We start from the raw sequence: 24061 nt of genomic DNA on the forward strand, positions 1-24061 counted from the left end.
GAATGGTGTAAAAGAGACTCCCCGCTTCACAATTCAGTTCACCATAAAGGACCGCGACAAATGTTGTTATTCATTGGAAAAGCAGTATTTTCTTGGAGTTTACTTTCAACTTTACAGAAAAAAGGATAAGAGGAAACGGAATTGATAATGATAGTGACAATGATAGTGGGAGAAAAATGAAGTCAAAGGCGCCAAGAAGTTTACCGGCAAATTAACAATAAATGCCAAACCTTTGTTTCAATTGTTTTTATTTTCTATTGTCAAATACTGACAGTAATGCCCTCTTGTTTACTTTAAGTGTTTTGCTTATATTTTTATTTATCTTCTGAATGGTTTTAATTTACTTATCCGCATCTTTTTAAATCTCTTAGTTTTAAAAAAAAACACAGCCTGTTTTAGTTAAATCCGAAATAGTCGGCAGTGCTGACATCTTAACGCAGACCGACACTCATCAAGCGAGTGCTGACGGATCGGTGACCATTGGTATTGAAGGCCACACCCTTATAGCTGCTTTGTGTAGTAGCTGTGCGGAAATAAGACGATTTGGTATCACTACACCAGCTGTCACACTGCTTGTAACAGTTGGTGTAACCGGAAACAAAAAACCCGGTGTAGAAAGAAGTATCACAGATTAGCAGCTGGTAGGCGTAGCCACTATTCATAGTTCCAACACCTGTCCACAACCCGTAGGCACTTCCAGATTTTCCATAGTTTGCAGCAGCTGTTATGGGATGATTGACTTTGCGTTTGAAGTAGGCCTTGTTTCCACTTTGGTAATCAATGAAGATGATTTCAGTGAACTAACAAAAATACAAACAAATCCACTAAGAATTATTATTATTATAATTATTATTATTATTATTATTATTATTATTATTATTATTATTGTTGCTGTTGTCGTTGTTGTTGTTGTTGTTGCTGTTGTTGGCATCTTAAAATTGTAATCCAGCCGTGAACCTTTCAAATTATTTGATCTCTGAGCAGGTCGGATGTCAAACGTACCAGAATGTTTGTACTGCAGATAAAAAGTAAAGTGTTCTTCATTCAATCGAAAAAATGGTTCAATTCATAAAAATAGAAAGTGACTAAGTAGGGATCGACTACAATGGGGTAAGGGCTCTGAGAGGCCAGCGACACATACCCAGCAAATATTATTAAACCCAAATACCCCCGTCCCGGGGCCACCAATACGTTAAAATTTATCATTGTTATTGCAGTCTCACACTTTATTAAGCCGCAAATGTTGATATTGTTGCAGTTTTAGTATACATTTAGAAGCCAATAAACGTACTGGGATGTTGTTGCAGTCAGTCCTGTACCCGTCAGTCCCAAAAGAAAGTTTGGAATTGTACGTGACTTGAGTCTTGGGTTTGGCGTATTCATCAGTAGTGTAACACATGGTCCATCCTCCATTGTATGACGTCATGTCACAGTAAGCTAGGAACGCGTTTGAATGCGTTCCACCATCTGGGTCCAACCGGTACATACCATCTCCCCGAGACTGACCTCGATTCTTGATATCAAGACAGCTCTTTCCTAAAAAATACATGCGCATGAGGATGGTGTTTGATTGACGATACCAAAAACAGATGATATATCGATATTTCGAGCAAAAGCAGTTTGCTGTCTGCCCCCTTCCAGTTAAGCGTAACTTGGATTGTTGTTACACTGACCTGTTACTGGACCTGTTACATCTGATAGTCGCACCCACGATTTTCCGTTACAGAACTCCAAATGCAGGTTTGCCATACGAAGTAATCCCTTGTTTTCAGGGTTGCAGGGGGCTGTGACTTCTTCAACACGAACATTCTACAATAGATGGAGTTCGATTACAATAAGGCAAGAGGCTGACCCCGATAGTAGGAATAGAGCCCGGTTTTCCTGTGTTTCGGATTGGGTTATTTATAATAATCGACTTCTTGTAATTTGCCATGATACAACGAAGCATGGCTGTTTCTTGATCCACTATTGGCGCATTGCCGCTTACTTCTCGCAAAAATGTTGAGGCTGCATTTGGTTCAGGTACAGGCACTTTATTTTAAGGCATTAAATTCGTCAGAGGATTCAACGGTGGGATCGGCTGTTTTCTCGACGATCCTCAGAATTTAACTATATGCGTTAATTGTTACTTACAGAAACTTTGATTTTCCTATATACTTTTTCCTATGCTTTTAATTCAGTATATTTCAAGTGGTACGGTTCAAAAAAATGGATTTCGGACGCAGCTGGGATTTCTAAAACTATTTTCAGCACTAAAATGTTGTTAAGGAAACAGAATTTGCGAAAGTTGATAGTCGGCCGAAAAACGAGGGTCTTAGTGAGGTTTAATTAGTGTTGAGTGTTATTTGCCCATAACTTTTAGCCGGTTTGCTGTTATATTGGCCAATTTTTATTTGTTTACCGTTTCCGGAGAAAAAACTGTTAATTATTTGGAGGGTTTTCTCATAGTCTTTTAACAATTCTTATCTGTTCTTGGAAAATCGTCAATAAAATCACTCATGAACTTTGAGCCCATATGTCAAGGGTTGTTACAAGTCTTTTTTTTTTCGACCAATCCAATACAGTATTCTGGGAAAGTTGGGGAGTACTAAGACCAATCTCGTATCAACTGCATGCGATCAAAACATCATGGCGGTGTCAAAACGATTTTCATTAGGTGTTGTTAAGAAAAGTTTTCTCGGAAAATCCACTTTTTTAGCACAAAGCAACCAAATCAGGCCATAAATTGTCAAGTTGGGAATTATTAGGGCATTTTCACAAATTCCCCCACCTTTTTTTGTTTTCCTTTATTGACTTTTCTTGTAAAATTATTCAAAATTGAAATGAAGCTTATATATAACAGTTTATATTAATATAATCTTTTCCCTGAATAAAAAAGATAACTTATCAGAGATAAGAAAATGATGGCTGCTACTTAGAAAAGATCACGTACCGCGAGATGAAAACTGTAGTATCTTGTATCATCTACGTAAAAATTTTATAACATCTTGGCGACTAAGAGAATCCTCGCAATTCTAGGTGAAAACTAGAACTAGCCAACAGAGCAATAATCTTACTTGATGTTTGTTGAGCTTTAGGGAATGACCGTTGTTCAAAAAGACGAGGTTCACCGGATCACAGGTAGCTCTGTATCAAAGAAAAATTAGGAAAAGGCGAATATTAATAAAGTAAATAAATTCCCCACCATGTGCACGATGATAAACGCACATTCTCTGTCATACTTACTTAAGAATCAAAGCTGCTAGCTGGGAAATGAAAGGCAGCAACTTTAACAGCTGCATTCTGACAGTTACTTTTAGGTAAAAGTCAGGTAAGGCAAGCTCGAATCACGACTTGGTCATAAAAAGATCGGCAGTAAAAGCTTTCCTTCATACACTGACCTTTATCCTCTGCATAAGTTAATTTTTCAAAGGCTTCAACGCGCTCAGTATACATGTTTGGAAACTGACTGAACGCACGTGATCATACCTTATAAACCGGAACTTCATTCACTCGCAATAGATCCCAGTTCTGCGCGTTTAGACCATTTACTTCAAGTCACAGAAGAGACGAAGAGCATAGTTTGAGCGAAAAATTTTTTTGTCCATTCCATAATGGCCCTTGAGATAAACTGGATCGCTAAAGGTATAACGGTGCATGTAGTCATCGCTTTGAGTACTGTACTTGAGAGTTCTCTACATTGAAAGACGTCTTAGAACTTTCCAAAAAAAATACATCAACGTTTAAACATGATCATGGGCCTTCTTACTCTATTTCCGTTAAATAGAACAATTTCGATTCATTGAAATTTATACCTGGCTCTCAGGCTTGAAGGAATTGAAACAAAAGAAACGTATGAATCCGTGAAGCCTTTTCGTTTTATTCTCCCAACGCGGGCTCGGGAGGGGGAAATGTAAAGTCCGTAAAACCGTGAATAAAAATAATCACCTATTCTTTGATTTTAGAATTAAAATCAAGTTAAGTGATATTCAAACAAAAAGAGATTCTTAATCACGTGCCATCGATACACACCAGTTACATTAAATTAACATTTACACTCGACGTAGCCGCCAATTGAAAGAAAACAATATTCATCGACTGTATTTCTGAAACATTGAGATAGCGCGGTGCCATTTTTTCGAATTTAAAATTTTTTCTCACTGATTTCCAAATTAATGCTCTCGGGTCTCGGGTCTATTATGTGAATCTCTTGAGGGGTAGATTAGAGTTCTTGGGTTTCACAATATTTTATTAGTAAATGCAATCATGCAATGATATCGATCGCAACAGGTGGATACTGGATATCTCTTGAGTCGGTACTAAAAACCATATCGAATAAGGATTGAGAACGGTTATTTCGGCGCGATTCCCGTACGGAGTGGAGCGTCACATATCAGATAGCTGAGATAGGTTACTGCCCCTCCGTCGTTGCAGTGTGAAGCTCGTAGCGGAAGTAGATGAGTAGGAGTAGGGACTGGAACCTACTGACACGAAAGTAAATATTCAGAAGTGGATTTAGTGCCCAACCCTCTTGATCGGCCCGCAGTCACTCGGATATGATGTTCCCAGTGTGCGGTTTGCCGCTCATACTGTACCGGGTAGCTTTTCATGTCGCACAAAACGCTAAAGAGGTAGTCTTTACGATAAGTCTTAAACCTCCACTTTGACTTGCAACTCGTTTCATGTTATAAACTGCGTAACGGGCATAGTTCACTTAAGTTGTTAAACAAGCCTGCAAAGTACTTTACTGGAGGCGCTCATATCAAGGAGTTCTGGGGTGCCAGCGCGAACATACCGTATTTCCTCAAATAATAGCCGTCCCTCGATTAATCGCCTCCCTCGAATAATCGCCCCCCTTTGATGAAAATATTTGAAATAATCGCTTCCCCACCCATCTCGCCATGTTCTCTTTCTTTTATCCTCTGATCAAGCAACACAGTGACGACTCAAGTTCTGAAAATTAATAAAGGAACCAAATTCGGAACGCTTAAAAGCCCATGTTTAGTTTGCTTGGTGTGCCTACTTAATGTGCTAATAAAGCCAAGTATTTTAGGCGCGACTTCCAGTGAGCAATATTTGAAATAATCGCTTCCCTCAAATAATCGCCTTCCCCCGAATAATCGCTTCCTTTTGATGAGAAAAAATAAATAATCACTCCCGGCTATTATTCGAGGGAAAATGGTACCAGTGTTTTGGAGGTACAAGCGCCAAACTCGAGACGCGAGAGAAAGGTTTAAGAGTTATCTAAACACATATGGCGACAATAGAGTAGCACACCAAAAACTTTTAGAATGCCTTTCGACAACCTCGTTCCCAGGGTTCTCTCCTACCCGCCCTACGGAGCGGGAGAGGGCTCCTTTCCGTAGGGCGGGTAGGAGAGAACCCTGGGAACGAGGTTGCACTTTCGATTGATGTAGGTTGTGTGCGTGGGGGGAAGGGACAGAATACATGTAATAACACATGTACACAAGTTATTTTGCGTTCCCCAGGTTACCGCGAAAACTGAAACGTAAAAAACAAGGAAGAAGAAAATACATTTATACATCTACATTAACCCCCAATTGGAACATGTCGCAAGTTTCCAAACCGGAAAGAGCGGGTAGGAGTGAAAGGTAAACGTTGCATCCTGTGACATTCTCTGTGGATGGTTGAGTCTTCAACTCTGTAACTCAGTATCAGAATCTACAGGGCCAGCGTAGTGCTCAGCTTAGAGGAAAACGAGGCTCGCCTAACTGCAAAAAAACGTTTTTTGGCAAAATTTTCGAGGGCGAGTGGAATTGAAAAGTATCATAACGAAAGTCGGTATACAACGTCTTGAACTGTCTTGATGTTTCAGTTAGATTTTTTAGTCTCTACGAAATGACGCGAAAAGCATACTTTTTTGTGGTGAAGAACAAAAATTGTGTCAAATAAATCTTGTCGCCATCGCAACAAGCTCCAGAAATTCCAACCTGTTGCGGGGTACCTTCGGGTGTTGTCATGCTGCCTTGTGTGAACTCCCCTGATGTCACTGCATGTTATGACTGGACTAAACGACTGCGAAACGAGTGATAGCTAATATTTACACAATTATTTTTTTTAAAAATGATTATTTGATGACTTCATCACGCTGATGTTGTCATCTTGTTACTTTATGCAACATTTAATATTCAAGGTGGTTCAACCCCGTTTTTCAGCTACCTTAACTACGCTTTTTTAACACAAAATACAAAATTGCCTGAATCAGGAAATCGAATCGTGCACCTATTCGTGGAGTATCTATTAGAGGCGTCACCGCACTGCCACCAGGATACGTCGATCCCGAGAAAAACCCGACTTCTCTGGAAACTCTAATCCATGAATAGGTACTTGGCAATTCTTTGTATTTAGTGTTCGAGGAGAGTAGGTATGGCTATTGAAAAACCGGGTCGAACGACCTTACCTACAATTGGACCCGCCAAAGATTAGGCCTTTGCAGCCTACGATCAGTTTAACATTTTGATGGAATGGTGTTCGCGCTTCATACGTGCTCCGATTAACATAGCCTCAACAAATGTAACTGATGTAAGAACAGCCCTTGGAAAAGAGAAAAACATTGCTAGCAGCGACGTTACATTTTTAAATTATACCATTCATATGCTTCTAGATTTAAGGCGTTCCCAAAATATCTAATATCTATATCCCATCTCTTGGAAGCAAATAAAGCGCATTTGTTTCTTACTTAGTTTAGTAAAACCCTTTGAAATTATTAGCTTTTTCAAGTGCTTCCATAATGATTAATAATATGGTGTAGGGCTCATTATTTACTTCTCAAGGTCTCTAAAAAGTTTAACTGAACTTATTAAAGTACAAAGTAACGTAATGCGTTATACATTTTTCAATAAGGCCTCGGGAAAAATTTGCAGTTCATAGAAAATGTAAGTGATGATTTACTCATTAGCATTACATTAGGGAGCGCGGAATTGATTTAGCCTACAAAAAAAAGATTCACAATGCAGTAAAAAGAGGGAACAAAACATTAAGAAAGTAAAGATAAGAAAATAAAAAAAATTATAGCGAGAAAAGAGGCTCCTGTGGTGAGTGGGTGAAAAACGCACTTAGGAAAGGCAAGCAATTAACCAGACGAGTTCACTGAGCAGTAAATAAAGACAGTATGTCCGTTTCATCTTTCTGCTTGTTTGCTATATAGAAATACAATACATTCCCATGTTTACACTCTAAATCAGAAAGATCTATTTTAGCCCTAAAAATAGGGCCGTTTCGGTGAGTAAAATACAGTCCTATTAGCTAGGGCTGATTTGGTCCTAGGGCTGAAATGGGCCCTATACCGTGGGCTGGAATAACCTTTTGATTGAGCTTTTTTGGCCTAAATTGTACTCAAATGGCTCTATTTCAGCCCTTCCTGGCCAGGAAGGGCTGAATCAGACTTTGGCTTGCTGGGCTGAATTGACACTTTGAGGCTGAATCAGATCTTTCTAATTTTCAGTGTAGTTCTCATTCCGATGGCCACAGAATGCCGAGTGTTGTGGTGCACCTATTTCTTTTCTTTCATTATAAAATTTGTGTTCGTTTTCGCAAAATTCCACCTTCTTTTATTTTCGTTTCGTCTCTCTTCCATCTAATGTTGCAATGCAACATATAACAATCGCTATCAGGAGAAAAATATATATTTTTTGAATAAATCACAACAACTGAGTTCAAAAAAGATTGCCGCGAGATGACGACTGTGTAGGACCGTGAATATCTTAAACATCTATAGTGTACCTGCGTGTACAGGTTATATTATTTTCAACCTTCATTCGAACTAAGCGGATCTCGAATTGCTGAAAACTAGTTCAAGGCCGATAGAACATACAAACTTGATCAAACTTACCTGATATTTGTTGAGCTCTAGGAAATGACCGTTTTTCAAAATGAGAAGGATTACAGGATCGCAAGTAGCTCTGTTAGTATGGACAAATTTACATTTTCAAAAAATAGATTCCCCAACAAGTGTAATACAAACCGATACCCACTCTGTCATGCTTACTTTACAATCAAAGCTGCTGGCTGAAAAATAAAAGGTAACTTTGACAGCATTCCGTGCGTGAATAGTTATAAAGGAGAAGAGTATAATGTGTGTTCTTTTTCTGATGGCCCTTACGGCTCGCATTAAAAGGGAGTATTAAATCATACGTCTAGACTTTCTATTAATAACGGAACCAAGGCATAAATACGCCACTATTCACTAGCGTTCGAAAGTCACCGAGAAGAACAGCTACTAGTTATTTACAATCTTTTATTTAAATACATCAACGTTTAAACAACTTTATACTCTCCTGGCCCCAGTTGTTCAATAGGTGGATAACGGTATTCACTAGGTAAATTTCTCATCCAAGGAGTAGTACATATTTGTAAATGACATTGTTGATATATTTGTCGACTTCACTTGTGATCCCTTGATCATGGGAGAATGCAAAATCAATTGTTTACTATATGCAGATGATCTTCTCCTGCTTTCCGAATCAGAGCATGGTTTGCAGAGATGCCTTTATAAGTTAAGTTGTTACGCTAAGAAATGGCAAATGAGGATAAATATAAAGAAGACGAAAGCTATTATTTTCAATAAAAGAGAGAAAATTTTTCCCCTTTCCCGCTCCACGTCTCGTGGGGGAAATGAGAATCACAAGCGTGTGAAACGTCGAAAATGATAATAAGTTTTTCGTTTAAGCATTTTAAAATAGATATCAAAATGAGCATTATTACACGTTTTGGACGTGATACCCACCAGCACAAGTCAGTCTGGTGGCGACTGCAAGTATTAAAAATAAGTTATTTAGTTATGATGCATCAGCTGATGAAACCAATAGGAAAATGGGAAAGACAGCGAGCAACACGGCAAGTAAAGTGTGAGCTGAAGTGTAAGCACTATCATCTTTTGAGAAACCATCATAGACCATATGCTGTAGAGCCCATTTTTGGTTTCCTGCCAAATATATTGCGACTTGCGTGACAACGTTTTGATTTTGAACAGAGTTTGATCATTCAAATGACCACTAATAAATAGATTTCACTCTCTTTTATTGGAATTTGTGGGCTACGTAATCTTTTCTTTGCCTTTTCTACCCCTACAGCACGCTCACTGTGGATTCCGTGAAAGAACTGAAGGGGGTTCTTATGCCTGCCCTGTTGATCATGTACATTTTTTTGCTTTTTTGTATTCCCAGTCTTCCTCGGTTGTCGAATGAAAGAATTTGCGCTCCAGGCCCAACTTAGTCTTTTCTGCAGGGGCCTTTTGTGTCGCGTAGGGCAGCTGGGAAGAGGAAAAAAAAACGTCCGCGCTGCTCGATGGGAAGAGGAAAGAGAAATAAATAACATAACGGCCTTTTTCCTTTACCCATCGTCCTCCGTGAGCCTACTACTTTTTAAAACAAAACTCAATGAAGGGGTCGCACTACGGCAAAGGGCTGATTTATTATAGGCAAATATTTCGGCTAAAAAAGTTAGCCTTCCTCAGGGCCAGAACAAGAATGAACATTGAACTGTTTCTATTTCTATTTTTATTGTATAATCATTTACCTGTATATTATTCTATCTAGTATTTATAATTGTAGTTAATTATTAACCAGTTCTATGAATTTTAAATTCTTTTTTTTAAAAGATATTTTCTCTCGGTACTTTGCGGTATAGTTCTGGCCCTGAGGAAGGCTAATTTTGTTAGGCGAAAGATTGGCCAATAATAAATAAGCCCTTTGCCGAAGTGCCAGCCCTGCATTGAGTTTTGCTTTTAATTTCACACTTTAAGTGACGTCTGACTACATCATCTCTTTGATTAGAGATCCAGCAAGGGGAACCAGTCAGTTAATATATTTACGCGTTGCGTGGACCTCTGCATTCAAACGTTTTTTTTTTTTTTACTACTTTTAATTATTGAAATCGCAACGGGAGTGTTGGAGAGGATGAAACTACTAATTAGTGCTCTCTCTCTCTCTCTGCCAAAAAACTTGTCTGCACTGTAGGCTGTAATCCGACAAGTAACTTTATATCAATCAAGAGAGATTTGATTTGAATACGCCCATTTTTCAAAACGAGTAGGGGGCGTTGGAAAGCTTGTGTGACAATGATGTGACTAGTTCGTCATTAATTAACCTTAAATTGATTGGACCTATTGTAGATATCAATTATAAAAACCCGCGATTAAAGTATTGGTTACATTTCTACGGGCGTATATACAGCTATAACACTGGATTGTGGAACGATCGTATTTTTAATTCGCTTTCTGGGGATTTTTAAAACTGCTTTCTTATAGGAATAGTATAAGCATGACATCAAAACAGAACCTAACAGAAGAAATAGAGTTCCAAGCAGAACAAACAAAGCCTCGATTAACCATTACAGATGACATGCAGCCAGCACTGTACGTGGGTCACAAGATAGATATAAGAGACAGAGATCCTTCGAACATGAACGACCACGTTAAGGTAAACGTCCAGGGTCCAAGATTCCTTTCTCCTAACATCATTTTTATAGCTTTTTTGCAAAGACTGTTTCGGACTTAGTTTAGCAAGAGGAGTTGTTAAAGACTAAGAGGATACAATACACCCGGGGGGGGGGGGGGGGTGCTCGATATATGCTTGGGTGGGGAGGTGCTGGAGGTGCGGCTCGGCCCCTCATACCCTGACCCTGTTTAAGACAAAAATCGCTGATTTTCCCACCCTGTTTAAGACAAAATTCCGATTTTTGATACCCAGTTTAAGACATTCGTAGAACATAAGCGCAGGCTCTTTATCGTCTAAGAACAGGGTTATGGGCTCCTTTCTAAGAAAAGATACCCTGTTTAAGACAAAAATTGATAAAATCAATACCCTGTTTAAGACAAAAATCCCGAAAAACATACCCTGGCTGGCCGCACGTCCCCATTAAGCCCTTATAAGGGAGTACCCCCCGGGACAATACACCTTTTGTATTTCCTTAGTTCAATTCAATTCAATTCAATTCAATTTTTATTCACACTCTTATAAAATATTTACATTATATATAGTAAGGTAGGAATGCACTAATAAAGGAGAAGAAGAAGAAGGAAAAAATAAAATTAATGACTTGGATAGAAGTGTACAGTGGTCAGAGGAGCTTAGCTTTCGAGCTAACCACCGCTATATTATGAGTGGAAATACGTAATGAATGTGCGCTTTCTAGAATTTGAAAATATTTAGTTTGTATCACTAGCACTAGTGTGTCTCATTCGCAAAATAGTGACTTAAATGAAGCTATTGCTATGACTATACAATGGCTTTTCAATTGTGAATAGGCAAAAGTAACTAAAAGATATTAAGTATAAAATATTCCTTATTTGCAATACAATGACAATATAAAGAAAAGCAATATATTAATACTGATGATATTAATGGTCCTGATAATAATTAACCTAATATCAATTTCGAGAAGAGATAAAAGATAAAAGACAAAACAATTAAGAAATTAAACCTGATGCTACATTATATGTTCCTTCACACTGCCACAAAAATTGTTATAATCCCTTTCTCCACTTGTTCTTTTCCTTCTACCGCACCAAAAACCAGCTTTTCTCTTTTTTACTTTCTATTTCTTTACACTGCAACAGAAGGTTCCAATCATATTTTGCTAGACAAAAATAAACTCTAATTGCTTTTAACAAGCCAATACTAAATAAACTCTAAATGGAGAACAAAACATTTTACGAGGAGATTCCGTAATTTCCACCTTTAACCATCCTGATTACGTAACTCAAAGAACTCAAAGGTTAAAGAAAAAAAGAACAACTAACATGACTTCCATACGAAAAAAAAGAAATTCCATTCCTCAGAAAGATCAACCTCGTCCCCAGGGTCTTCTCGTTTTCCAATATAGCGGCCATTGCCATATTGGAAAACGAGAAGACGCTGGGGACGAGGTTGCAAGCAAATACTTACAGTAAGGCTAGGCAGGACCAAATATGTCTCACCGGTGAGAGCGACCAACATCTCATTCTACGAAACCGTCCACACAAAGCAATTTCAATGTGGCAAAAGGTTAAAACATGTGAAAAACTGTAAAGGGAGGCAAGACGAAATATGTTTGGCCGGCAAGAGCGTCAAACATCGCATGAATATTCCTCGTTTACTGATCCATACGAAACAATTTCAATTTTGCAAAGTAGAAATATGCTTCTACTTATAGAGGGAGGCGATATATGACCTGATCAAAAAAAGCATAGATTAATAGTTTCGTTGGATCTCCCAATTAACGCACCAAACCTTGAGATAGAAGCCAAGTGAGGGACGTGTAAGCGAATTCTTCCCTGATAACAAAGGCCTGTTTTGCCTGGTATTCCCGCCGAATACCAGGGAAAACAGGCCTCTGTTAGCAGAGAAAGCGAATTCGAACTGCTTCACTGAACCTTGATGCTGTTATTCTAACTCGCTCAATTTATCATGATGTAAGCAAATTTGTTTGGAGCTAATTATTTTTAAGGAATTAAGAAAGGTTCGCGAAAAAAAAAGAAAATCCGGTGAGCAGCTGATAATTCCACTTAGCCTGTTCCTGCTGTTCATGACCAAAACAAGAGCTAATTTTCTCGTGCATCATGCTTTGTAGTACATTTCCTTGACGTCCACTGCACAACAACAGCCTGGAACGTCCTTATATTATACGATGTTTTATGGAGGACTAGCCTGACACCAGGCTCCGCAGTTGGGAAAAAGGCAAGTGAAGCGAGCCGAGCGGTAGTCTGGGAAAGGAAGTCTGAGCTTCTCAGTCTCCACCCGCTTCCGAGTGGAGAGAAGCGACGACCGGAGATACGTCTGCGTTCGCAGGCTACCTTTTCCCCCCACTGCGGAGCCTGGTCCCAGGTTAATGCCCGTGGAGGACGTGAACACACGACGAAGAATTCTCCTTTAATTTTTTTTAACCTGGATAAAGTCCTTAAGGATTAAACTCCAGAAAAAAAATCGCCCACATTTGACAAATGGGACGGGTCTAAATAGATGGCATAAAGTTTGAAAGAACGCAAAGTGGTCTTTTTTTTCCAGCGACGTTTTCATTCCCGTCATTTACCAGTAGACAAGCAGAATTCCCCTGTACCCAGCCAGAGGTACCAAAGGATAAGCGGAATTTCCTGTACCCATTTGTACATTTGGTACCAACCGTCAGACTTGTTACTTTTATTTTAAGGGCAGCAGCATCGAAAACAATGCCAGGAGGCATAGATTGGGGTTTTATTAATTTTCCATAAGGAGTACGAAAATGTTTTGCAGGCTTAACTTCTGCACTTAATAGTCTTTGTTTATTTTGTTGACATGTAGGCCTTTTTTATTTATTTATTTTTTTACTTTCACTTTAAAAAGGGGGAATTAAATTAAGTGACTTTGATCGATCACCATCTTACATAAGGATTTGTAGTGATAATCTGTTGATAGCTTCCTTGAAGTGATTTAAAACTTCCCGTAGCCCTGATCCACGGCTGAGAGTTGTATCCATCTGGTCAACTCACAGTTCGCCAATAAAAAAGCGCTTAGTATTTGTCGCTTGTAGTCGTCATCTTTTATTTTGATAGTATAGCGTTCACTGTGGGCTGGAGAGTAGAGAGCCAGGACAAGCTTAGACATTAATTGGTTGCATTGGTTAGAACTGAAAAAAAAGTAGCACTATCATAACTGTTAAGGTAAAACGTTTGTTTATAGTGGAAAGTGCACTTAGCTTATCCGTCTAGTTTACTCTACAAAAATACTTAGTCAGAACCAAATAATTCAAATATAACATAACAGGATTAAAAACCCTAACTGGCGGAGGCAACCAGTTGGCTATTTACAACAGTGGCCGAGGATTTGAACAAATCCAGTAAGTGGCCAGAGCGAGCCTCAAACCAGGGACCGCCAGATTGCGAGTCCGACGCGCTGACCACTCGGCTACGCTGCCATTTCGTAGTCTACATTCACTTTCGTTCTTTCCTTTTCACCAAGGTTTTTTTTCAAGACGTGTTTGCGGAGCCCGAGGGTTCTCACAGCATCGATGGCGTGTGGCGAACCAGCTTCAGAGCGTTTGTACTAACTAAGTACTGGTGTTACCGGATCATCACCGCAGTTTGTGGCGTTCCAACAGCCATTTTGTGTGGAATCTACTTCGCATGCCTCAGTTTTGATTACATATGGTGTATAATGCCATGTCTAAGAGCCTACACAATCGAGCTGCAATTCCTTGGAAAGTTGTTCAGCTTGTGTGTTCGCAGCTTCTTCGATCCATTTTTCGAATCCGTGGGGAAAATTTTCGGTGGAGTAAAAATTGAACGAAAAACCTTTCAAGTATGATGCTACTGTTCGAAAAAAAAAATTACGAGTATCCTACATGTACTTGTAGAGACCTTTTATTACCAAGGCCCTATTTTTTCTCGGGATAGTCGACGGACCTGGGTGTGCTCGCTTGAGCCAGGGAGGAAATGTTTCTAACTAAACGGGAGTGTTACGCTGCTCTTCCTTACACCCTTCTTCTCCTTGACTATTTTCAAGCGAGAAAGAACTGCCTGTGGTCGAAGCACGTGGCTTTTGCATTTTGGTATCTCGGTAATAGCTAGGTTCATAACTGGGAAACTCTGGGATTCCGCGGAATAAGATTACATACAAAGTCATGGGGTTTCAGCAGCTTCTACGCCCTACATCCCCTTTGGCGGGTAGACCGCTGTCTCCAGCTGTGCAAGCGTTGCAAACTACAGTCACATTTCTGGTCAAATTTATTAGTTTTGACAACCTTATCCTATATCGAGTGCGTTTGGAAGTTGCATTTACGTTTTAACATATGTAACCCATCGAATTCACCATTCCATGCCACTGACAAGTTATAAGAATTAATTTAATACTCCAAGTTGTTTTTAATGTGACTATTCATGGAAATCAGTAGATTTTTAAAATGCCATAAACAAAACGAAAAAGAATGTAGTTTCCGCTACTGAAACAATCACTATAAACGCTTTTTTGGGAAAGTACATTTTATTACGTCTGTGTGAACTGAATTTGCTAAAACGTGTCCCCCGGGGTTTCTCTTGAACACGGGTATCGTCCATTTTAAAGCCATGGAGCCCAAACAAAAATGTATCGGTCTTTCCGTCCGCACTGAAACCGGTGCTTGTAGATAGGTCCAGGTCGGTAGGTAAGTAGTTCTAGCCGGGATTTGGTAGGGGGAACTTCAGATACTCTGGTAAGTGTTTTTAGTAAGAAAGCAGTGCAAAGTCAAGGAATTTTCCCCGTGGGCTAGCCCAGCCAAATCAATGCTCTGACTGATAATCATAATGCTAATTGCAGAGCTCGGGGGCAGCGATTGACTAGTCATAAGTGTCATGGGTGGGGAGTGTGAGTTCTTGATTCTTGGACTTGAGCTGACTTGGCTCTCTAGAGGATGAGTGCAGGCACCTTCTATCAAGATCCAGTCAGACACAAAGAGATAATTCTTTTCGACCGAGACGGGTTGGAGAGGCACAGGGTTGGGGCGAGGGCTCTTCCTGCCCGCTCACGGTCCTGCCCGCGCCTTTTTTTCCCGTCTCTTTTCTTAAGCACCCGATACCTCACGGTTAGATTAACCGCGACGACGGAAACCTGAGCGCTAGATACGGCAGAACAGGTTACATTTTCATTTTGAATGCTATTGTCAAAATTTTAAAGATTCAACGAAAAGCTAGTTTATCTTCTTCCTATTTTCCTTTATTATTTTTTTTCTTGATGCAATAAGCCAGTGCAAACTTACTACGTCCTCCTCACAAACCCTCTCCTTGTTTTTGTTTAAATACCTTTTGAAACACAAAGAACAAACTACCAGTCAAATTCAATTATTTGCTTTTCATACAGGTGGCTGTAAAGACAGATTTGATGTTGTGTTTTTATAGCTTTCCTCTGAGTTTATATTCCATTTAAGTGTGATACGTTTTGATACATTTTGCGACAAAGCCAAGAACCATGTCCAGAGATGAACTGCGCGAGGTTGAAGTACAAGTCAGAGGCAATGAAAACGAAGCACAACACGGACATCAAATAAGTATGAAAGATAGAGATCCCACAGCAATGAATGATCACGTGAAGGTAAATAAACCGACGACACAGGCACTGAATTTAACACGCTAACCCTTACACTTTCAAAATGGATAAAAACGTATTTGTATTATTTACCAATTTTTATCCAAGGATTTACAATGGAGAAAGAAATTTTTCTTGGCATATGAGTTGCAACCCTTTTCACCCTGTGAATTAAGTTCTACGACCATTGGACAAAGCAATCGTATTCACGTAAACATATGGTGACTAAAACTCCAAAAACACTTCGCATAATACATTCATTACCACTGATACTTTCGCGTTTGAAAATAATGTTTTCCGTCTGGTACTTTTTTAGTCGACTTAACAGCCACCTCCCAGATTTTAAAATCGTATATCCTCAAGACGATGGTGATCGATGTTGACTAAGAGCTTGGTCGGCTGAAGGGATCACTTTGATTGCATGACCAGTTCTACAATATTTTAAAAGCAGATCTTTAACCGTGAGAAAAACATCATTGGGTAGAATAATAAAAAAAAACTTCACAGGTGACCCTTGTGATAGACCAGCACGTCTTCTAGGCCTTCTGGTGTATATGAAAATTTACAGAACTTTTCAGTTCCAGTTACAAGGAAATTTTCAGACTTTAATGTTGAAATATTTCATTCTTTTTCATCTAGGTGTTTTTTCAAGATGTGTTTGCCGAACCAGAAGGATCCCATAGTATTGATGGAGTTTGGCGTACTAGCTTCAAGGCCTTTGTTAACACAAAGTTCTGGTGTTACAGAATAATTACAGCTATTCTTGGCATCCCTACCGCAGTGCTTTGTGGGATATATTTTGCCTGTCTCAGTTTTGATTATGTTTGGTGTATAATGCCCTGCCTGAAGGCGTATGTTATTGAGTTGCAATGCTTAGGCAAAGTATTTGGGCTCTACCTGAGAACATTTTGCGACCCTTTTTTTGAATCTGTAGCAAAGATATTTGGTGGGATCAAGGTTTCGACGCAAACTGTATGAAGACAAGGAAAGATGATATCGATTATCTTTGCCTAATTCGGTGCCTGAAAAACTGCCATAACCTGAACTTTACAGACAATTATCATAATATGAGTGGCAATGACAATAAAGAATGTACTGACGTCCGTGTCAAGCTGGTACTAAGGAATCAGACCCCTTGCGGGGGAAATCCCACCCGAACTCCTCGTTTAAGGGGTGTAGATTTCAGACTCTGTTCTCACTTGGGGTATATATGATAAATCGGCGTCCCCGGAAATATTTGACTCGAGGAAAGCAGGAGAAGAAAAAGGAAAAGAAGACGTAATCAATCACGCCATTATCCCAATTCAAATTACAGTAGCTCTTATATTAGCTACCCGTTTTAGAATGGTATCTTGTGGGGTCTAAGAAACCTTAGAGCCACGCCAGGTTTATCTCCTTTAGGGTTTAATTCCATTTTTTGCCTCCTTCTCATTGGAACCCCTCTCCCTACCCGCCCTGTCTAACAACAATAACACACAATTTCGATTTAAAAAAATTCATTTCAATTAAAAGAAAGTTATTCCAATTAAAAAACATTTCATTTCAATTGAAAGAAACAATTCACTTGGATTTTTCGATATATATGTTTTTTTAAATATATGTATTATTAATAGTACACTCTTTTTTACGAATGTTGTTTTTTAGCCTCAATATTTTTATAAAATGTATTCCCATAGAAAAAAAAAGAGTGTAAACGTATTCTAACGGAAAAAGGGGAAATAAAATAACGTTCTCAATTGTCTTATTGAATATTGGCGAGTCCTTTCAGAAAAATTCTTAATATCTAAATCCCTTTCCGACATTTCTTAATGGACTCTTCTAGACACTTGCGAGCCTCTTAATGATAATAATAGTGATGATAATAATAATAATAATAATAATAATAATAATAATAATAATAATAATAATAATGAGTTTGTACAGCGCAAATATTATAAACAATATTCAAAAGCGCTTTACATTCAGTTACAATTAAAACATACTTAAATCTAAAAAGAAATTTTAAAGTTCTCTAAATATTCAAAAGTGCTAAACGTTCACCAGGACTATTCCAACAAATTAACTGCATTCTTAAAGGAAATCTTTTACACTTGAAATTGCTTTTTAAAAATGGCGAGGCTGCTACTAGTACTAATAGTTACTGGCAGCAAGTTCCATAAAACAGGTGCAGCATAAGAAAAGGCGAGATCTTCAAGTGTAGAGCAGTTGACTTTTGAAACGAACAGAAGAGATTGCGCGGATGAGTTAGAGCATAATTTGCAGCAGGTTTCAGAGACAAAAGAACATACGAGTTATAGCCGTCGCATTTTACCCGGTGTTGGAAAATTAAATGTTTAAGGCTTAATGAAAAAAATAAATAATCCTATCGGCTACAAACCAGAATACAAAAAGTCGTCCCAAGCCCTGCTGACTTTCAATAGAAAATATAACTCATCAGAAAAATCGAGCTTTATATTTGATGAACACAACTTATCACCTAACTCGTTCAAGCAACTTTAAAAGGCTGTGATTTAGGTCAGTAATAAACAGAAATGCTGGAATTTTTTAAAGGAGACGAGCGGCCGGCCAATGCAAGTGCAGATGAGTATGTTACTGGGCAGGTATACTATTTATGTACTGATTTTATTGTCGTTGAAGTTCAGCTGCTGGGAAAATGAGAAAATTTTAACTGGGGAATAGCTGAGAAAATAGAAGAAGTTTCACGTCTCCCTTATCTTTTTTCAATATCTTGGATATGTCAGACCATAGAGTAAAAGAGTGAGTTGGACATTCAGTCTTGATTTGAAACAAAGACTTCTCTTGGATTAGAGATAATAATTCCCATTATTCTTTCTTGAAATCGCAAAATAACGAACGCTGTCATACTGTATTTAGACTGCGAGCAGTCCCTGCAGTCAGTCGAGTCTACCATCCTGAGGGACTGCTCGCAGTCTATACTATACGGGGGTAACTAAGGTCTCCTTTAGGAATCAAATGGAGCCCGGTCAAGCCACGCCTAGCCTCCCACGCAGACGTTCTAGGAAAGCGTGACGAACCCCCGAGAACGTCTGCGTGGGAGGCTAAGCCACGCCGACATTGGTCTCCTCGAGAGTCCCCCTGGGGTAGAGGTCACACAGTTCACACGAAAATGATAATAGCGTTCGCCGGTCAGTAATCTCTCCTGTATCAAAATTACTCTAATGTGGTGCAACCCTTCCATACTCTGGTTCGAGTTTGTCTTTTATAGCCAGCCCCCCGTCAATGGTCATTTTAATGTATTTACACCAAATTGTATCTGCGACAATCTACCTGTGACATGTTTTCTTGTTCGTGACACTGTTACTTCACCTTCGACCAGCGAAATTGATTTGATTCTTGATCTCCATTGCGCCTCTTATTAAAAGACTGTAAAGAGGTTTTGGTCCTATAATTTCTTCGGAACTTAAACATTTCTGACTCCACATATATTGATCATCGCCATAATGATTGATCAAAGGAAAGATTTTCTGAGAAGAGCCATGCAGAAATTTACAATTTTATTATTCAGGAGTACCCAACGGATCCGCTCCTCAAATTATCCGCTCCTCAGGCTAAGAATTTGCTGGCTGGTAACTAAATAAAGGATGAGAAACTCTTGCTGGGAACTTTGCCGAAACGCTTTTCTGGTTGTGGTTTTTCATTTTGCATTCCGATGCTGGCTGGAAAAAAACATATTCCTATCGCCTCTGGCTTCCTGCGGCTTTTAAGAATGTGCTCTGGCTAATTTAGTTGCCAGTTATTTTTGGGCTGGAGAAGGAAAATGACAGCTTGTTAGGAAAGTTCAAAGATAGCGCTGGCTTTAAGTGACAAATAGGGTGCACCGCGCGCAGGCTAGTGCGAAGTCGAGCACGTGTATTTAAAATTAAGCACCAAAGAGCGTGTACAAACTGAATACGTCAATCATTAAAACTCTGTCAGCAAACAATGCAATTTCTTTGTAAACCATCCCTCTCTTTTGTTATGGTGTCAATTTTGGGACTTAGACGGGCATTTCCTATTATGACGCCCATTATTTATTGCACGGGGTACGCGGAATGCCATCTGAGGAGTAACGGTTATAGTCGCGTTCGTTGTGTATCTCCAATTTGATGCAGCTGAATGTTACGGTTGCAACTTTTTCTACATCCAAATTCTGCTGATTTTTAGGTAAGTAATCTTTCCACTGTTTCTTGCTTTCATCTAAATGCCTTGTGGCAAGTTTTAGTACGTTACTTTATGATATCAACTGGCTTCCTTTTGCTTTCTGTGTTCCATTTTTAGTGCATCCTTGAGTCAATAGCGGGAAGGTCATTGTTTCAGTAGCCTTGTTAAGAGATCATTAAGAGTATGTCCAGCAGGTAAGAACGCCTTTTAATTTTATCATTTTGACCTTGATAATGGCATGCGCCTATATTAAACCATCAAATTCACAGACCAAAGTAAATCGCTTAGTTATTCAGATCCAGAAGAAACTTTGGAGGAAATTATAGAAACGTAAACCCTGATATTTATTAAAACTTTTACTCTTATGTTCTTGCATCCGAGGGCAAATCTTGCCGACCAGGAACAAAACCACTGAATATTAATATGCGTGCCATGACCTCTCAATGCGATACAAGCGGCAAAAATCACATTTTCCTCAGTCAAACATAGAACCCTCCAGAGTATTAAAAAAGGGTATAGAGCAAGCGGTATTTTAGCACGAGGGTATCGTGCTAAAGACCTACTTACCCATTATTTTAACTAAGAACACTGATTTTTTTTACGGAATTATTTGCGCGGATCTAAGCCAACCCCTAAAGAAAATACCCGCAGAATAAATATTTTACAGGTTACCTGGTGGCGATTTCCGGTTTTGCTGATCAACTCGCCGAATATATATCTTTCACGGACGTCCATAACTATGCCCTTCGATTGTTACAGATGTTTTCATATAATCGCAAACACATTCATTCTGATCGAAATTTTTCGCCAAGAAACAAAAATGTCAATTGCACCTAAGCACGATTACTGATGTGAAAATTATATTATTGTCAAGAGCTTGGAAATGACAGTTGTTGAACCCTCAACCCCGGGTCGGGTTCTTCAAATCCTGACCCAATTTCAGACCCAAAAATGTAATTTTCCCCATCCGTTTTTAGACTGTTCACAGTCCCCTATTTTTTCGTGAGATCGTTTGGATATACCGCGTCTTACCGCCACGGCTATCTTGATTTTCAAAAGCACCGAGGGTGCGGGCGTCGGGGATTATAACTGTAGGTGAGGGGGGGGGGGGGGGGGAGGGAGGCGAGAAATATTTTTCTCGCTTCCTCCCAAACCGCCCCCGCCCCCTAAGTAGTTTTGACACTCATGCAAGATGGTAGCCCGTAACGCAAAGCGCTCGATCTCGACGATCTTACGGAAAAATAGAGGACTGTGAACAGTCTAATCCGTTTTCAGACCTGGCCTTTAGGCAGAAATTACGTTATCATTACTTAGATTAGAGTACAAACAAAAAAATTCTTCAAATCCATTTCAAATTCGCATATTTCTCTTTCTTTCTCACTCATTTGGAATTGAAACGATAAATACGTTCATACGCTCCGTAGTTCCCTCGGGAAAACCATACCCGATTCCAGACCAAAATGGGCAAAGGGTATACCCGTTTTCAGACCAAAACGGCACAAAACCCCTACCCCATGGGGCGGCACATACCTACATAAATACATACATACATGTTTGGAGTCTTATACAATAAATAGTTTATCAACTAGTTCCAAATAACTTAAGTTACAAACAACAAAATTTTCTAACCATATATGGCTAATAAGTAGAGTATTTATTTTTTTTGCGGTCTTCCTCTTTTCTTTTTTCAAATCACTACAATACATGTTTTGCATTTTAGCATTTCCGCTAGGGGGCTTTATTAGAAACATGAATATTTTGTTAGCTGACATTCTACTTGTTTTTATTCTATATATTAGCTTATATAAGGGAATACCCCCGCACCCCGCCCCCCCGGCCCGGGCCGTTGATCAACGTCATGAAAGGATTTTGTCGCCTGACAAAAATTTTTCAGGCCTTTTGAATTCTCGAAGGAATCCTTGAACTTTGATTAGGTAAAAAATCGTTTGTACTAGAAATGGCTTCCTGTTGACAGATTTTTTTGGTGTAAAGGAAACAAAATTTGTTGTAGTGCGAACGGAGCCTTAAATGACTACAATTTTCAACTAAAATATTTCAGTCACGACCTGTGTCTAACCAACGGAAAGATTTTATGCCAAAAAAGGCGTTAAACAATAAAAAAGGGATTAATCTGTTATCATACAATTCTTATTTTGCAGTGCTGAATCCTTGCTCGTTTAATGCTTGAAGAGCTCCATCGAATACGGTCACCTTTAGCTTGCAGAAATTAGAGGTTTTGGTGTTAATGTCTTTAGGTTTTTATCGACATTTGCAGTACTGTTTGGTAATGACAGTTTTTTTAATTTTACTACGGTTTGTGAAACGTCCTATTCAAATACTTTACAAGAGTCTCTTTTAAGGTTAGGGTGGAAAAAATTGCCATGTTGCTGAAATCGTCTTTACAGGATTGGCATAGCTTTTGCGGTGATTGTCAGTTTACAATGACTTTTGCTGTGATTAGTTGTCTTTTTTTACCTTGTAAAGCTTTCTCAGCGATTGTTCCCCGTTTATGTATGATTTAAGTGAGAGGTTGGACTTAAAAAAGGACTTTTGCTGAAATTGTCTTTACAGGTTTCGCAAAGCTTTTGCGGTGATTGCCAGTAATGGCTTTTGCTGCGAAAAGTTGTCTTTTACCTTGTGAAGCTTTCGCAGCGATTGCTCCTCCCTTATGTTTGATTTAAGTGTGGGGTTGGACTTAAAAAAAGGACTTTTGCTGAAATTGTCTTTACAGGTTTCGCAAAGCTTTTGCGGTGATTGCCAGTAATGGCTTCTGCTGCGAAAAGTTGTCTTTTACCTTGTGAAGCTTTCGCAGCGATTGCTCCTCCCTTATGTATGATTTAAGTGTGGGGTTGGACTTAAAAAAAGGACTTTTGCTGAAATTGTCTTTACAGGTTTCGCAAAGCTTTTGCGGTGATTGCCAGTAATGGCTTCTGCTGCGAACAGTTGTCTTTTACCTTGTGAAGCTTTCGCAGCGATTGCTCCTCCCTTATGTATGATTTAAGTGTGGGGTTGGACTTAAGAAAGTAAATCCAAGTTTGCAAGTAATAATATAACAGTAATTTACCGTTGTATTTTTAGATATGGAAAGCCACGACAAAGACTACGTGGATCCCAAGCTGAAAATGAAGAGGGGTGGTTATGCAGAAAAGGAAAGTGAAATTTGTATTTACTTTCATGTTGTTTTGGTTCCCCTCCGATTGCTATCAGTGTATTAGCAAATTGTGAAAAAAAATCTCAAGCAGTTTGACTGTTCTATTTTACCTAGCATTGAGTGATGAAAAAAAAAAAACAAATAAAAGATAAGGGTAGTAAACTACGATCCTTCCCAAGATGTGAGATTAGTTTGCCTAATGCCCAACGTCAGACATATTCAAACCACTGGGTCTCCTTTTAAACAATTTGATTTGATATGGTAGAAAAATGGGAGGAACACGCAGCGTTACTCTCTGCCGTCTCTAAAGACTAGGCAAGTAAAAACAGGGCAGAGCCGGAGAAATAGATACAATGACAAATGTTATCTTTTACCCACAGAGATGATGTAGGTGGTGATGGAAAGGACAATGGGAGAGAGATTAACTTCACAAATATTAAGGTAAATATATTTGTAGTTACATGCTTAAACGATGTCACGAGTCACTTTGCAACCAACTGCTACGGTAAAGTGACTATAGCTGAATGAAGGTTCCAAAGTTTGGGATAAGTGAAAAGTACATCACATTCTTTTTCCGCCTGTCAAAGAAAAATTCACGAAAACAAGCAAATCGCTTATCACCAGTGAAGGATAGACGTTCCGTGCTTTTTTGGTACATGATTTCTTATACACCAAATATTATTTATATTTTATAAGTAATTATAGTCTTTGCATGCCTGGCATGGAGTTTCTACTGCTA

General features: G+C 39.0%; 3 protein-coding genes across 3 annotated transcripts; 2 read left to right on the forward strand and 1 right to left on the reverse strand.

The window, feature by feature from the left end:
* Positions 1-240: 240 nt before the first annotated feature.
* LOC140947386 (uncharacterized) lies at positions 241-3380 on the reverse strand. The gene is made up of 5 exons (XM_073396468.1): positions 3226-3380; positions 3057-3126; positions 1674-1809; positions 1292-1536; positions 241-800 (listed from the first exon to the last, which is right to left on the reverse strand). The coding sequence occupies exons 1-5, from the start codon at positions 3279-3281 to the stop codon at positions 432-434; spliced, it is 876 nt and encodes a 291-aa protein (XP_073252569.1). The 5' UTR covers positions 3282-3380; the 3' UTR covers positions 241-431.
* A 6787-nt stretch (positions 3381-10167) lies between these two features.
* LOC140947388 (caveolin-3-like) lies at positions 10168-14607 on the forward strand. The gene is made up of 2 exons (XM_073396470.1): positions 10168-10418; positions 13914-14607. Exons 1-2 carry the CDS (start codon positions 10260-10262, stop codon positions 14256-14258), a joined length of 504 nt encoding a protein of 167 aa, XP_073252571.1. The 5' UTR covers positions 10168-10259; the 3' UTR covers positions 14259-14607.
* Positions 14608-15893: 1286 nt separating this feature from the next.
* LOC140948916 (caveolin-1-like) lies at positions 15894-16988 on the forward strand. The gene is made up of 2 exons (XM_073398182.1): positions 15894-16016; positions 16650-16988. Exons 1-2 carry the CDS (start codon positions 15894-15896, stop codon positions 16986-16988), a joined length of 462 nt encoding a protein of 153 aa, XP_073254283.1.
* The last annotated feature ends 7073 nt before the right edge of the window (positions 16989-24061 follow it).

The sequence above is a fragment of the Porites lutea genome, chromosome 9 (genome assembly GCF_958299795.1).
Source record: "Porites lutea chromosome 9, jaPorLute2.1, whole genome shotgun sequence".
NCBI classification, from domain to species: Eukaryota; Metazoa; Cnidaria; class Anthozoa; order Scleractinia; family Poritidae; genus Porites; species Porites lutea.